Source organism: Pungitius pungitius, chromosome 3 (genome assembly GCF_949316345.1).
Source record: "Pungitius pungitius chromosome 3, fPunPun2.1, whole genome shotgun sequence".
NCBI lineage: Eukaryota > Metazoa > Chordata > Actinopteri > Perciformes > Gasterosteidae > Pungitius > Pungitius pungitius.
The window spans coordinates 9375769-9392400 of NC_084902.1; the positions used below are offsets into that span (position 1 = coordinate 9375769).

Here is a 16632-nt window from a genome sequence, read left to right on the forward strand (position 1 = left end):
TGGGAGGGCTGCTGTCGGATAAACGTCTCAGTAAATCATTTTTAACGCATTTCATCGATAACATTATGAGGACATTTTTAAATTATACGCAAAAGCGCTTGTGGGCTGTGAGCGCCAGTCTGTTGTTTCCCTGAAGTGTGCGTGTGCGTGTTTGGATGTACAACAGTTCAACAATGGGAGCTTGGGGTGGGTTGTATAACAGCAGGGAGGGTGGTGGAAGAACAGAGTAATGCGTCAGGGCGGACATACAGTACACAGTCTTTCCATGCTGTGGCACGTCGAGATGAGAGAATGGCACCTCTTTGTTTATCTGCGTCTGCGCTCCACAACTCATCAATGAGGCTCTTTGACGGGGACACAGAAACTCGGTTTGTCATTTGTCAACCTGCTACTCCCTCCCACCGGCTGACCCTTATAGCCTCTCAATTGCGTCCCGCCTCCATTAAACAAAAACAAAGACATCCATACAGAAACACGGACGCAAAGAGTATAATATTATCATACAGCCTCCCACCTATGTTTTTTAAACAACACGTAGGAGTGTCTTGTTTCTCTTGGTCACCAAATGCTCACCACGAGTCAGCTGCTTGCTCAGGGGTTGGTAGACTTTAGATGAAAGGTTCTGACCCAGCCCGATGCAACACAGACACATTGTTATTCACACAGGCCCAGGTGGAACAGCAGGCAGACACCCCGATGACAACACTGTTTAAACAGATGTCAAGTGTCATCAGGTTTTCCATGGCCGGCAGAACGCTCCGGCACGACTTTAACTCACTCAGCGGCAACGTAACACTAATGACAACAATCAGGATACCACATCATTTGACACCTTACAGTGGAAAAAGGGATTTTACGCATCAACTCGACTGTAGAGTTACAAAATATATCTAGTGCCAGGCCATGTTAGCCCGTGTTAGATGAACTGATTTCGATGTGGAGATTGACCTGCCAGTCTGGAGTGGTTCTATCTTTAGGCCGATGGAGACATCTGCAGCAGCTTGCAACGTAGTCACCGGGCAAACATTCATTTTAGGCTATAGACAGCGACGCAGAATGGCAGGACTTCCAAATGAGAGAGAAGGAATAAATAGAATAACTGTGTTCTTCTCGGTGAATGACAGGGGACTTATACGATGCAGTATGTGGGGATGGATAACCCATTGTTAAGGCAAACAGGGAAATAAGCATGAGCTGCAAGCCACATAATTCATTATAATTAAGCATGGAATGACCTGTTAAACTTTTTTTTACATTATATAAATATTTGGATACATCTAAAGCTAAAGTTGGATTAAAGATTTGTTTTTATATTCTGTTCAAACACTCAAATCCCTTGGTTAACGTCAAAGAAAGTACGACAACATGATTCTTCGACAAAAAGCAACACCTGGACAGCAAATCTGCTCTCAAAACATCATTGACAATAAAATAAAATAAAGTGTAGTAGACAGGGTTGAATGTAGTCAGCGAAATGTACTGTGGAACCTCTCACATAAACTCAAGCGTATTTGATATCCATTTCTATACAGGTGAAGTAATCACATTTCACTTTACTACAACTAAGCCAAGAGAAGAAGAGCAGACAGAATGACTTGAAATTCAGAGACAGAACAAGAAGGAGAGAGAGACAGAGAGACAGAAAGAGACTTGTGATCGAAAAAATTTAAAGATTTATTTTGTAAATTCATAAGATTGTCCATGATCTATGATTTTCATTTTGTTTTGGAAAAAGAGTCGCTATGTAAAAGCCATTTGGCCTGAGGGACATTTCCCTAAAACTCAAGCAAGGGACGTTGATTTTTCCCCGTTTTTATTCCAGACCGGAAAATGTCCAAGTCAGAGGACAAGCCCGGCGTGTCGACAGTCACCGGCCTCAGTCAGTCTGGGGAATAGAGAGGCAGAAACAAGCCACTGCTGCTGGCTGTCCAATCCACAGCTCAGCACCAAGACCCTCTGCAGGAATCATATTCAGCAGCAGACTGCAATTGGAAACAGATTCAGTGTCAGTGTACCAGATTTACGGATCCCCACCAACTCCCACACATGACCCAGTCTTTCTTGGGGACACAGGCAAGCACACAGAAAAAACAGAAGCACCCATTACAACGCACATTATGCTCATTCATATATCTACACACACACACACACACACACACATAGGCATGGACCAGCCGACAGAGAGAGTGGTTGTTCTTCCTTGTCCTCCCCTGGCCGGCAGCTCTGAGACGCCATACTTCTATATTTCAAAGACCAAGGTCAGAGCGGTCCGCATTGAGCAGGAAGTTGCACAGTAATTAGACCAATTAGGAGGCAGTCGCAAAGAGGTATTCCTTCTCCCTGTCTCAGGAATAAAGACTCACTTTGTCCTCGGAAATGATCCACATTTTTACAAAAAAGTTTAAAAACAATATGTACAGCTTATTGGCTGTTGGCTGCAGATGTCATGCAACCCTTTGTCCCACAGCCAGGGGGAATTGGCTCTAATTTTACTCACGTTACACTCCCTAAATGCTCCATCCCTACCTCCCTCTGTCTCTCACAAACTTTCCCTATCAGATTCTCTCCTCCCCTCCACCTCCCTTCTTGTCTCTCTGTGGTTCACTCCCCATCAGGCATCAGGTATGAGAGATCACACACACACACACTCACACACACAGAGTTTGATTCCCATAGTGTCCAGCATGTATCTATTAACAACCATCTGTGCTCTTCAACCTTGGCTGGGACAATGAAGCCCTGCGAACTAACTTCAATGGGGCCAAAAGTAAAATTCATGTGCTGAACAAGTACTTTACAACGAGTCAACTAAGAATACATCAGCCAATTTTGAGAAAAAAGTAACTCTCATGCAGCAGAAACGTTGCATCATGCATTACAATATTTGATTCTGTCTACTAATGTATTACTGTAACATTTACAGAACTTCCATCTTGCAACGGTTGGTTTACACATGACATGAAGAGTGCTATTCAGTATGTGAGTAGATGTTATTAGTTGTAAAATTTTTGAGAGGATCGAGAGTATTTGGACCTTGGACCGCAAACTCAAGTTGCTTTTCTTTTTCTGTGTTGACCACATTCATAAAGTACAATGCTAAATTGCTGGACTCCATGTTCAAGCAGCATTATGTAGTAGCCCATGAGAGTAAAGTTCATTTTAACAGCTGTTATATTCTGAGGGATCATTTTGATTTGAGTAGCTATATATGTAAATACATATAATGCAGTCGATGATGATGGAACAACACAGAAAACAGTGTAAAAAAGGAAATAAAATAATCCAGAACATAACTACTAAAGTTTTCAGGGCAAGTTCAAGCATGAAGACACTGTAATCTTACTTCACCATCACACAGAGGAGCTCTCAACCATTAATTATCTCACTGGATTCTGATCCACTGAACTGGACATTTTGCATTTACCAGAACAACACATTGTGTTATCAAACTGTAGCTATTTAGACTGAGTGAATTCCTGCAGCTAGTCTTTGTTCCAATTCTTCTGGTCGTGAAAGCAGCTTTGCTGTTGACACACACTAGACGTCATGACCCCGGTCCCAGCGTGTCCAAACCCTCTCCCTGTTCTTAACGACTCAACTCTCACTGATATTTTGTTGGCTGAAGCTCTACAGACCAACAAAGAAAGAATTAACGGTCCAAACTGAAAAGAATTTGGACAAAAACACCTCAGTCAAAAGCATCAAAGTCATTTTCTGAACTAAATAGCGAAGCTTGGATGGTGGTTCGACTGCCTTTCAGTGGTGCACTCTGAGATAAGCCTTAGTTAAATACAGAGATAAAGGCAAATGGGTGATGTGGATTCATGTCAGCGGCCCAGTGGCGTCACAAAGAGATTTTGCTCCTATAAACTTTACTTACTTAAGTGACTGCATACTTGCCTCATGTCAAGCGGTGGATCGGAAATGGCAAAGAATGGGTCAAAGTGTACACTAACAACAATGGAAAACAATCACGTCAGAGTTCTTCATGTTTTAATACACAATGAATATGAAAGTGAGAAGAAAAAAAGAAGACGCAACTGGAGAAATGCATCAAGACCTTTCTAATATTCTCCTTCTAATCTCTTCTAATATTTTATAAAGCAATACTGGTATAAATAGTACACTCAATTTAAACACGCTTCCAGATGTCTCCTCCATGCAAGGCAGCGATTTGTTTCCATTCCTGTCATTATTATGTTGTTATGAAAATCCACTTTCAGCCACTTTTCCGTCACTGCATCTGAGATTCATCACAGTTTACGTATGTCTGTACCTGGCAGTACATTGAAGGTATCTCAGGTCCATCACGACTCACTATGTTGCAATAACAAAGCTCTTACCAGAGTAAAAATTGTTATGTTACTTTACCAAACATATCAATTTTCAAGTGGAAAATATTATAGGATAATATTAGAGAGGTTCAGAAATATTGAACACAAAAACGAACCTGACCCAGCAGGGATCCATCCTTGATGGAAAAAAGCTCTGTAATGGTAAAAATGCTGATTGTTATTTTAACACTTATCTGAACCTCTTGCATCATGTCAGTTGGTCGGACCAAGTAGGTCCAGACACTTAGTCTGGACAGTGTCTGGGGTCAAGGCCCTCCTACAGAGCTCCTCTCATAGGGCACATCCTGTCCGAAGGGGGAGAAAAAAGGGGACTCCTCTTTCCGTGGGAGGGGGAAGGCAAAAGGTCAGAGGTTAGGGATGCTTTCTCCAGTTTCAAAGCTAGCTGGGGGCTGAGGTCGTAAGGTCGTGGGTGGCAGTTCGACTCCAGTTAGGGCCACAGTATTTTGTGGATCACGGTAATGGCTTCCGCAATTAAATGCTAAAAATGGAAGCATTTATTTCCTCTTGCGAAAGAGGGGTGCGTTGATGATATCAGGCTGTTTCAGCCAATTATGTGATCTGTCTTTTTACCTTACGTACGCCGGAGATCACGCTGCGACAGGAATTCCAGTGTGCGTTGTGTCGTTACTGAGGGATTACCGAGTGATCAATCATTGAGGGTAACTCCGCTGTTGACTTCAGTGGACTAACACAGCCTCAGTGTGAGCTCACTGTTGGGGATGAAAGACTGCCGGGTCCGGGAAGATTCAGGAGTGAGTGCATGTGTGCGATATTGGTCTTTGTGTCAGCGAGGGAGGACGGACTGGTAAAAACCCTTGGGCTTCGTAGAAGAGCGTGCAGAGGTGGTAAATAGCAAGTGTGTTTACCATAAATGGAGATATTAAAAAAAGACACAAAGGAAATGGGAGTGGGTTGGCAAAGAGAGGAATAGGTAAAGGCTATCCTGCTGGTCGGAGCCTGAAGAATAAGTCGTTTGTTTCTGAACGCAGTGAATGCAGATATTCAGGAGTGCGATTAAGGGCAACTCTGGAAAGGGAGCGGCCTGGGGGGTGGAAACAGGAGTGTGTGTCAGTGTGGAAGAAACAAAAGACCAAATGGGAAGGACTGCCAAGAGTGAAGATGATAAAGTGGGTGGGAGAAAGCACACTGGAGCCCAAATCGAAGCACTTGTAACACATGAATAACTAACAGTGTGTCAGAGGGACAAGTTGAACCCTGCGGTTTTTCCAGCCGAATATAAATATTGCTCCACTGTGCAGCGGCAGGGACGTGGAGCGCTTCTGCAGGTGTTATCTCAGTTAGCGATAAAGAGCTTTATGCACAGCGTGACGTGAAGCGAGGAGCTAAGAGAGGCGGCCGCGCTTACGTAAGGGTCCTCGTAACTGCCAACAGCTGGCTTGGTCTGGGCTTGTAGTGCTAAAGCCTCTACACAGATCCAGATTTGAGGTGTCCATCAGTGAGTACATGCAGAGAGGAGAACAGAGAGTCCCTGGCCATGAGAGGTTCTGTCTCCCCTCAGGATGCATCTCTTATGTCTGAGCAGGAGATCGTACGTGTTGATCCAGCGCCAAGAACTGAGGAAGAGAACGTGCAGTAACTTCAAAATGCTGTTCGCCTTATTAACTTCAAACTGTTTTAGTGCCATTCCAGACATATGATGCATAAATGGAACATAAATGTAACATTTCCCAGATTTAGGAACTCAATCTACTAAAATGAATTGACAGCATCCTAATAAGAGGAAGTCAATATGCATCATTACAAGACAATGAAATGAAATGAGCATGTGAGAAAAACTGGTTTTCCTAAGGAAGGAAAAATGGTTTCACTAAACACCCCAAAATTCAATACCATGTAATGAATAAAATAATCAATTTAAATCACAACAAAATTCCCTTAAGTCGTATTAGTTAAAGAATAAAATATGAAATGTATTTATAAGAAAAACTCTGTGAAGCTGTGCTTTGCTCACATCACTAACATTCTAACAATTACTCACCATTATGTAAAAACAATAATGTTTATCTTAACACAGTTTGCTACAACATTTAACAATCAGCACTAAACATAAAGTGTGGCTGATGAGATTGTCAATAGAACCACTGCTAGAAGAAAAGTCAATTTCACATTATGTCTTCCTTTGCTCCATATGGAGTTAGATACCTAGAGATGTTGAATTTTTCAATTTAATATCATTTTGCTCAATTGACTGATTCTGTCTATTGTCTTTGGAGGGTCTTTCTCAAATTGCTCTTTAGAATTGACAACGACGCACTCAGTCAATCGTGCACGTGTGGAACACAACATTCTGTTACCATTCGCAATGATGAACACTTTGGTCCACTGGTCCTGTTCAGCTGGTCAGGCCACTAATGAGTCACAGGGTTGGGTAAATAATCAGCCTCCCCCCCACATTATCAATGACCACTAAATCTATGGACTGATTTAATTTGCATCCATTCACTCTGTTTAGTAAAAATTGACAAGGCCAATTCTGAATGGATGTTTGAGAACACTCAGTCGGGGTGTGTGATCAATATTCAATCCAGTGAGTCATTCATATGTTATCTGAAGTGTCTTTGTCCAGCTTAAACCAGACAAACCCAAGGCTATTTGACTTGTGGTCCAAACATTGGTACTCCGTCAAGACCAGGACAGAACAGGGCATAAATGTGCCTGTGTGCATATGAATGCAAGAGCACACACACACACACACACACACACACACACACACACACACACACACACACACACACACACACATACGTACACACAGTATCCTTATCTGTCCCATATGAGAGATCAAAGCACCACAGGCTGTCATCATCAAACAGAAAATGAGGGAACACCAACCCAGTAAACTGATACAGGGAGCAAGTGATAAGGGCAATGGAACGAAAGGGGAAGCACACGATGAAGAGATACAAATGCGGGTAAAGGCGAGAGCGGGACAAGGAAGAAAGAAGAGGAATATATTCACTTTGTACCAGAGTAAATGAGGTCACTACATCCATGAGCCATTTCCCAAACAGACAACGATGTTTGTCTCCGGAGGCCAATCAGATAACATCAACCAAGGCGCGCTGCAACTGTGAGCCAATCCCAATGGCTCTGAGTGACATCAGACGTCCAGTCAGATTCAAACCAGGGACTTTGATCTACTGAGGGAAGAAAAACTTGGAAATCCAGATGGAAATGTAAAATGTTGATCTTCCAGAAAACACATGAAATTCAGACAGAAACTCAAGTCAATTAAAGAGAAGTTTCCATTGTGGGACAGTGCTGATGATGAGGAACAGCTACGGAGCCTCATCTGTCATCTTTAAACAGGTGAATTATATTTTCAGCTGTTTGCAACCATAAACCTAATGCAATTACACAACCATATCCTGTGCTTTCCTCTTTAGGCAAAAATATAATGTTAAATTACACATCATGGCATTACATTTGCACACAACATAAATGACAATGAAAAAAATAAAAACCTGATGTGGGCCTTGCCAATGCTTCACCAAATGAATCTTTTCACTAAAAACCAAATAAACAGTTGAAACAACTTTACATGAATACAATGTACATATGCAAGTGTAAAAATACAAAAATGTCGACGTCCAAACAGTTTGCCTGAAGAAAAGACACATGTTCCACAGACCACAGACAGATGTTCTCGAAGCAGAGATGGGCCTCTTTATAGCAAAACATTGAGCTGTTCAAAGAGGCCCCGCTGACCCCGGGACGGGGCGACTCAATTAGCTTCACATAATGAGACCACACTGTGGGGGGTGTTTATGTAAGCTTATTAAAACATAATCCTCCGAGCTGCGCCACACTGTAGCAAACGAGGCCACTCCTGCAACCACAGAGTTGACTAACTGCAGGTTGGTGGCTTCGGACCTAAGACGAAATGAAAAGAGAGCTTAGACAAAAATATGTGTCACTCTCAAATCAACCCCAACCAAACCAAACTTAGCTTGGTTTGGTTGTACAGAAGTTTTGCATTTCCTGCAAGTGGTGCAGTACAATGCAGGTGGTGAGGACAGTGCAGTAGTGCTTTGTGCTACATGCTATGTGCTTAAATAATTTAGGAGTACTGCACGTTTTTATGACTGCTAAAATAATAATTCTATTAGAAATTGAATGAAAAATGTAAATGTGGGTTTCATGCACCACATTTCATAAACAATAATTAAATTTTCAATGTCATAATACATTGCTGTCAATGAATTGTCAATTGCTTTTAGAAACAACATTTCATCACCCCAAAATATTTGCAATAGTTAAAGAAAAAAAATATGCAAAGAGGTTACATTATAGTAAAAACTTGAAAGAGCTTTTATTAAACTTGTGTGTCGCGATCGAAAAGAGACCCAGAGCTCAGAGTATTCGGAGGCCATAGACACAGTTCACTGTAGTAGCGTCTTACAGGAGGGAGATTGGGCTCCTAAGCATACTTTGAAAGCAATTTTTTGTCAAGAATGTTTAACTGTACTCAATCGTTGGTTGAGTCTATGTGTGACTGTCTTTTAATCAGGGCCCCAGACATATTGCATCGCATTACAAGAGCTTGGGCAACAGTTAATCCTACAGACAATGTACAAAGTGGACCACAGTCTACTGGTTGGATTCCTTCCCACCACACAGACCTGATCGACATCTTTAATGTCCCTCGGTAATCCCGCCTTGTGGGCTGAGCTCCAGTCGTTATGCTGGCAATTATCTAGGGGGGTGCCGGAGAAATCCTTCACCAACTTTAAGACATCAAGACTGATTACAAAACTGCTCTTTCATGTGGAGTCAGAGTTCACGTGTGACCAAAATGATTCTCAGAAGTTACGTAATGAATTGGATTTATAGGATTGAAAAGGTCAGTGACCAACAGGTGCCTGGGCCAACAGTTTCACACCCTTACCCCACACAACATTTATTTAAAAGGCATTTCCATCCAGGGCCAAAGTTAACAGTGACATTCCAATAACAATTACACGAATTTGGGGGATTCAATTGCATGAAGAAGGGTCTTTATCTTACGATTATGCACATAACACACAAAGGTTGTACGTGACATATCACATTTCAACATGTTATGTGTTGGTTCTCTGTGGTAAGTTGTGCCGCACCTAAGTGGTCTAGAGAATGTTTTTAAAAGAAACATCGGGAAAACTAAGCGGCTCCATGGGACTGAGTGTGGAAGCCATTAGACTGTTTTGCTTCTGTAAACCTACGACCACAAAATTAATATTTTGTCCCTTCCGTGGTCTTGGTAACTTAACATGATCCAGCGAATACCGCCACATTGGGTTTTGCTTACAAACCGGCTCTGTGAGTTTCACTACTTGTGTTCAGCAGAGCAGTCTATGTTGGCAAAAAGGGCCCTCGCACATGAACACACAGTCTGACGTCGAGTGTATGTGTGATGATTGACAGCTTAATCATTCCCTCCAAAGGCAATAACTTTCAGACAGGTGGATATTACCGTCAAACAAACAAGCCACAATGCTAAATCACAGGACATCTCTCGAGTCACAACAGTGAGGTTTCCTGCAATGATGTGGGTTGAAAACGGAGCCATCCTGACTATTATAATTAGACCACTAGGCACTACTCCTAAGTCAGATTTTTCCACTCTGAGGCTGGACAACATACTCATCTGCAGCCTGCCAGACAACACAAACTCTCGTTTAGCTGCCTACCCTATCATTAGCACTGCCAAACATGTACTAGATACCTAGATGACTGTCATTCTCTGCCCATTGTTCCGCACTGTGGTGTAGACACATTGCTATGAATAGGAGGAAAAGCCTATTTCAGGCATTTATAATCACCTGATCCTGCATAGTTAGAAGTCTTGGTGCCGGCAAAACCGCTGCAGCCAAAGTCACTTTTAACTTTCCCAACATTGTAAAAATATAGCTTTCAGTTTATTTTAGAGAACTGTCAGGTTGCTGACATTGATTAATTGTGCACTCTATATGGAGGATTATTTCTCTTAATTAAGGGACTCAGATGTTGTCCACTGTATATCTGACTTTCTGTCTTAGCTTATGGTTAGAGGCCAATTTTGGCCTATATATATTTAGATCAGGTCCTTTTCTTTTTGGTAATTTTCTGTTACACTTACTCCTTTGACCTCAGAAAGCAAGCGTGTTTAACACAGTGCTCCACTTTTATCATCACATCGTGTTCTTTGTCTGACAGTTGAGAAAACACACTTCATGTAAGAGTCGGCAGAGACAAGGAGTTAAATATTTCACATTTTATTTTGTTCTGCTCATTCAGCTCAACATACTGCTCTCCAGCCAAAAATCAGACATCAGCGAAACTTTTTCTGATGACATCATAAACATCATAATTGATTACTATGTAACATACATAATGACACACAATATTTCATACATCTGTATTGCTGCTGATCAGTTATTGGCCCAGAAGGAACCGATAAATAGACGGAGCTGAATGACAGGCTTCTGAAAAATAAGAAGCAAACATGGAATCAGTCTCTTTGGTGATTTCACCTCATTTACTGTATCATTTCAAAAGAGCAAGTTTCTCCAATTTACTGACCGAGAAAGACGGATCATTTTCTTTTTAAAGCCGTGACTGCAATGACAAAGAAAGACCATATGATCATACAAACCGGTGGGTGGTGCAGGCAGCGTATGCAGCAGATCGGCCCCGTCTGTTCCATTGACCCAGAGTATCAATGGAACATGTCAAGCACCACAGACACTTTTACCTGCTCTATGTCTAATCCACACCACTGCTCAATAGGCCATTGCATGGCTAGACTTCAGTGGTTTGTTGGACTGTGTGTGTGATAAGTGCAATATAGAGTGGCAACTTTATTGCTGCGACCCTGTAACAGTAGAGTTTTGAAATAAACAAGATGCTCTTTTAACGCTGCAGGCAAAGCTGAATAGATTGGGTGAACAACAGGAATAGGCACTAGTAGGTTATCTCAGTTAATGTTTTGTGGCGTTAAATATACTGTAAACAGTGGGTATAGGTGAGGACCTCTAACAGTGTGACAGCTCTAGCAACATCTCAACATGTGGCACAAACGTAAGCTGGTGAGGAGAAATCCACACACAACACTAGGCAGGGAATCTGATTTTAAAAGATATTTTCCTTATTTACACGTGATTGTAAAATAAATGGAATAAGCTACAGGCCAGACTTGGTCACTGGAGTACCGGCTTTGGCTTTGGCTTTGGCTTCAACAGCTGTATTATTGCATCTTTGATTGGTGATTGAAGTTAGATTGCATTAACCACACGTTTTTGAGCGAAATGAATGCATTAGAAGCGTTGGGGGATTACAGTGTAGAACACAGAAAATAATATACGTAGATAAAGAATGGCATCAAATCAGACACAGGAGTACACTTTTAGTATATAACACCACTGTCTGGACACCTTCCCCTTCCTAGTCAGCTTATCTCTCCTTTGGATGTCCAGCATGATGTCTGCCAGTAAACTTTATTACTTTCTCTTTTGGTTGAACGCTGGTCACAGTCACATCTGACAGTTCCGACAGGCTCTGAGGAGCAAGACAATGGTTACAGCCTCATGCTCCTTGACATTTAGGCATCAAAACCGCTACAGCTCCGCTGGGGCACTGCTTCTTTCGAGCGGCCGCTCCACTGGATCAAAGGTACTCTGGCTGCCGCGCCGAGGGTTCGTCCAGGCGAATGAAAAAGTAGTCCTTCCAACCAACACGTTCAGCAGTTCCAGTTTTATCGTCAGTCACAGGGTCTCCTCACTCCCTACTGGACGCACACGTACTTCTTCCACCAGGACTTGGAGAGCATCTTCATCTTATCGGCTGTGCTGCGGACCTTCCTCTCCCGCCTCCCTCGACTGTCGAACTGCCTCAGGCCGACAGCGATGGCCGCGTCGAACACCTCCTTCAGATTCTTCTGGGTCAGCGCCGAGCACTCGACGTACGTCACCGCCCCGATTTTTTCCGACAGCGCCCTGGCGTCTTCCTCCAGCACCGGCCTCTCCCTCCGCCTCGCCAGCTCGATCAGCACTTTGACGTCCTGCCGCAGGTCGCACTGGGTGCCGACGAGGAGGACGGGCGTGAGGGGGCACCGGCGGCGGATTTCGGGGACCCACTTCTCCCAGACGTTCTGAAAGGATGCCGGGCTGACCACGCTGAAGCAGAGCAGCAAGGCGTCGGTCCGGCTGTAGCAGAAGTGGCGGAGTTTGTCAAACTCATCCTATTTGAGAAAGAAAGAGAGTTGTGATTAATGATTTTTTTTTAAATTAGGCATTCACATTTAACATATATAGTTCTTAATCTTTACTTTGTGATGAATCATCTCCCTCAAATGGTCCGCAAGGCTGACCGCGCATTTTCAGCCAACAGGTCAACCAGCTCAACATAACAGGAAGGGGAACTTTCCAAACAGGGTTTATATTGTGATAATACCGAGTGTCGCCCTGCCCACTCGTTATTTAATCTATAGAAACTTCCCAAACTAACACTTTGGAGCCACATGGCTTTGACTAACAAGGGCCTCCCACACCCTTGAGTACACAGATTAAGGTTGGCAGAAACTTGAAACAAACCTCTCCTTCTTTCACTTAACCCTCTCATTTCCAGCACACATCTCCTAATCCCTTTTCCCCCACACAATACTCGGCTCCATCTGGTTTTAAAGCACAACCCGAATGTGCACGGAGAGTCAATGGTTCAAACAGTTGACGCACAAAGCTCAACAACTTCAGTGGACGCTAGTCATCTTGCGAGATTCCCATACGAGCTTTGGCAGTGTGATCTGGTGACGTGGATTTATCTGCGGAACATACAGACATCAACATCTCTGAGTAAGGAGCAACTTTGTTTATCGGCTTTGGCCGCCCTGTTATCATTTTTCTCTGGTGTCTCTCTCTCTGTTTGTGTCTGTCTGTCCTCTCTTTTCTTGGCACACCCTAACCCGTTTTTGACTCAATCTCCCCTCTTATGAAATGGCATAAGTACACTGGGTATTTGCCAACGTTTCTCTGTGCCTATTCGCCCGTGCAGCTTGCAGCACGCTGTGAGGATGAATTAGTGTAGAACTAGCAGTGCCCTCTAAGCGTTTGTGGTTGTCAAATGTACTGGTCCTAGGGCAGGGTTTTTTTTTTTTTTTTGGTGGTGGTGGATTATGAAACATCCACCCATGCTCCAGGGGAATAAAAACAATCTTTCATAACCTGTTCCTTTCAAGAGATCTTAAGTACCAAAATAATGAGTCAATAACTTTGGTCGGGCAGGCGCCCGGGACCACGGTGTCCTTGAGGGGTATATTCAAGGTGTTTTTTGGGCATTATCACTTCCTACATAGCATGCCGGTTTCCCCCTCTCTTTCAGCACCCTGAAAGTGCACCACCTTGAGATACCTATTCTACGGAACAATGTTATTTTCAGTCGAGGTGAAGATTGTGCAGGGATTTTATGATTTCATTTTGGATGAATGACCCGAAATAGGCATGTGCTGTGAAAGCAACCTGGGTTGTTTTCAACCCAAGATCTGAAACTAATCAAACTGTTGGATATACTGTATTTTCCATACACTAAAACAAATAGGATCTGAAGCTCATGGGAGGATCAGTAGTTTTGCAGAAACTTTTCGTGAAAGTATCTGACCTGATTATGAAACTTAATGTAAAGCTAAAGTGATCACAAAAAGTCTTTGTCATGGAGACATTTCACTAAAAACTAAATCTGATAAAGCTTCATCCACGCTGGGAAATGTATGTATGGACAAAATGTCATGGGAATGCAATAAACAGTTAATATATTTCAGCCTGGACCACAGTGGTGACATTAACATCCAGAGAGCATACCTAGAATGGGATATCTGTGTGTAGCCAAGGTGGATGAGGCATACAGACTTACGGTCCTAAACATGTAATGCAATGTGGGGGTTTGTGTGTAGCCAAAACTCACTTGTCCTGCAGTGTCACACAACTGTAGTCGAACCGGATTTCCATCCACCTGAACCACAGCTGTGGACACAGAAACAGACAGACAGAGATAATAAGTCACAGTTATCAACGCGACATTACGTCTGTGTGGGCTTATAAAGCCGCCACCTGACACACACACACACACACACACACACACATGCGCACACACACACACACACACACACAGACTACCCAGGAGAATATTCTCTGGTGTAAACAAAAGCCTGCCAGTTGAAAACACAAAGACCCCCTGCTCAGCTCTCTCCTGCTCACAGACAGCCTGCTCTGTCTCGCCCACCCACTCTGCGAGTTACCGCTGAGACCATAACACTTTACCGTCGTTTGGACCCCTCTGTGAGCTTTGTTCCCTGTCGTGTTTTAAACACAGGCCATTTCAAGGTTGTCCAATGGTGGGTTTCTTTGGTGACTCTCTTCCAATTGGCCTCATTTCCAGATTGGAAAAGTGGATGAGTCATCTTGCATTTTCATTATGGGGCCATTTATTATTTTCAGATGAGTGAGCACAATGCAAAGCAGCAGGCACATGGAACCCATTTACAATATGCCTGGAGTGTGCGGTCGGTCGTACCACCTGATCAAAGAGTTACCATTCATGTAGTAGAACAGGCTTCGTACCATTACAAAAGCAGGGAGAAAGGGCAGGCAGAGAGAATGAAGGGTCAGTGAGCAGCAGAAGCCATTGGGTAATCATTTTCTATTACTTGACATTCAATACTCCTTTGATTTTCTGGATCAAAACTCCCCCTTATTGTCCGCTTTCCCAGGCTCCTGCTTCTCTGCCACCTGTGGCATTATGAAACTGATCATAAGTCGGCATTCAAGAGGGCGCTGTGATTCCATGGCACCGAGAAATGACATCACCAGCAAAGGGCCCCAACAGCACAATAACCTTCTGTCAGGCCGAGGCGAAAGACAATCTCTGCCTCTGAGCCACTGCAACAGATGTGCCTATTCCAGTATAGAGAAGAGGGCTGGCGGGTCAAGGCTGACAACAATAGGCAGAGTTGTGCAATCCAAACCCTTGAACCAGAGACGCTCTCTGTTGTGTATGCGAGGGTAAAGCCTGCGCTCGTCTCAGGGTGGAACGTGTTCTCAGTTTCATGGGAAGTGGGAAGTTGTTAATATGACTAATCATTAGTGTAATGTCAGACAACTAGCTGAGATAAATGAATAAAAACAACAAAAAACGTACAAAAAAAAAAGTGTAAAATATATGTTCTAAATGAGAGTAAAATTAGTGTATTTAATTCATCCATACACTCCTTTGTGTTCTTGCAGTGCAGCTGTGACCAGCTGAAAGTCAGCTGAAAAAAACTAAGAGAGGACTATGTGAAGACTTTTATCATGAAGGTCAGGTGGGTTTTTTCATGCCGCCACTGATCAGTTAGAAACAAGTTTCCAGTTTGAAGTATTTTGTTCTTTCCTAAATAAAAGTACAAATAAGACAGTTTGAAAAGTGGAACTGTGCCAAATGGAAACCTGGCCAAATCAGGGAGGATAACTTGTGTGCATCAACACTGATGGAAGGCAGATAATAGGAAACACAACTAGCATAACAATGGAGTTTAATGGGATATAAAAGAATGGACGAGTGCTGTCAAAGCATCAACAGTTGAAGATGAGTTCATTTAAAACGCAGGTGGAAACAAATGACTTCCAAAGTGAAAAAAATACCAGTTGCATTAAAAAAAACATCATAAATGTATATTGCATTCAATGTCAATACAATATATTTTACCACACTTCATTCATCCAATCATATAGCAGTTAGCATATCATAAGAAAACCGAAATAGCAACATATTTGGGTTACCTGAGAAGTTGTCAAACGCAGTAGGGACATATTTGGTTGGGTAGCCATTCGTTGTGTAGCTGACCACCAGGCTGGTTTTGCCCACGGCCCCGTCGCCGAGCAGGACGCACTTCAGCAGCCGCTCCTGCGCCTGCCCTTGCAGGGTTTGTGCGGAACTGTGCGGGGGCACCGGAGGGGCCATGGTCCGTCCGTAATCCATGGTGACCAGGGGTACCATTCAAACAGCTTGCGATTCACCGTGCTCTCCTCGAAGGGGAGATAAAGCACCCACCATGGGAATAGGATCCCTTCTCTGTGACGAGTTTGCTAATTGCTTGCAATCGAAAAGCGGGGCTCGTGCGTAAAAGGTCTCCTGTTGTCCGGCGCGCTTCCAAATCCACTGTGGCGGATCCGCATCAGGACTGTGCCGTTTACAGCGCAAGGGCGGGTCTAACGCGTTTTATCTTCTGTTTGACTGGACTAATCCCTCCCACTTTACCCCACACCACCAG

General features: G+C 43.3%; 1 protein-coding gene across 1 annotated transcript; it reads right to left on the bottom strand.

The window, feature by feature from the left end:
- Window positions 1–10593: 10593 nt before the first annotated feature.
- On the bottom strand, window positions 10594–16541 carry rhoub (ras homolog family member Ub). The gene is made up of 3 exons (XM_037469790.2): window positions 16142–16541; window positions 14289–14347; window positions 10594–12573 (listed from the first exon to the last, which is right to left on the bottom strand). Exons 1-3 carry the CDS (start codon window positions 16356–16358, stop codon window positions 12118–12120), a joined length of 732 nt encoding a protein of 243 aa, XP_037325687.1. The 5' UTR covers window positions 16359–16541; the 3' UTR covers window positions 10594–12117.
- Window positions 16542–16632: the final 91 nt, after the last annotated feature.

What these genes read in the sequence shown, in the direction of transcription:
- rhoub (XM_037469790.2), bottom strand. Translation starts at nt 16,358, where the DNA reads ATGGTACCCCTGGTCACCATGGATTACGGACGGACCATGGCCCCTCCG. An exon ending in TGCGTTTGACAACTTCTCAG is followed by an intron (nt 14,348 to 16,141) that starts GTAACCCAAATA and finishes CTGTGTCCACAG; the next exon opens with CTGTGGTTCAGGTGGATGGA. An exon ending in TGTGTGACACTGCAGGACAA is followed by an intron (nt 12,574 to 14,288) that starts GTGAGTTTTGGC and finishes TTTCTCAAATAG; the next exon opens with GATGAGTTTGACAAACTCCG.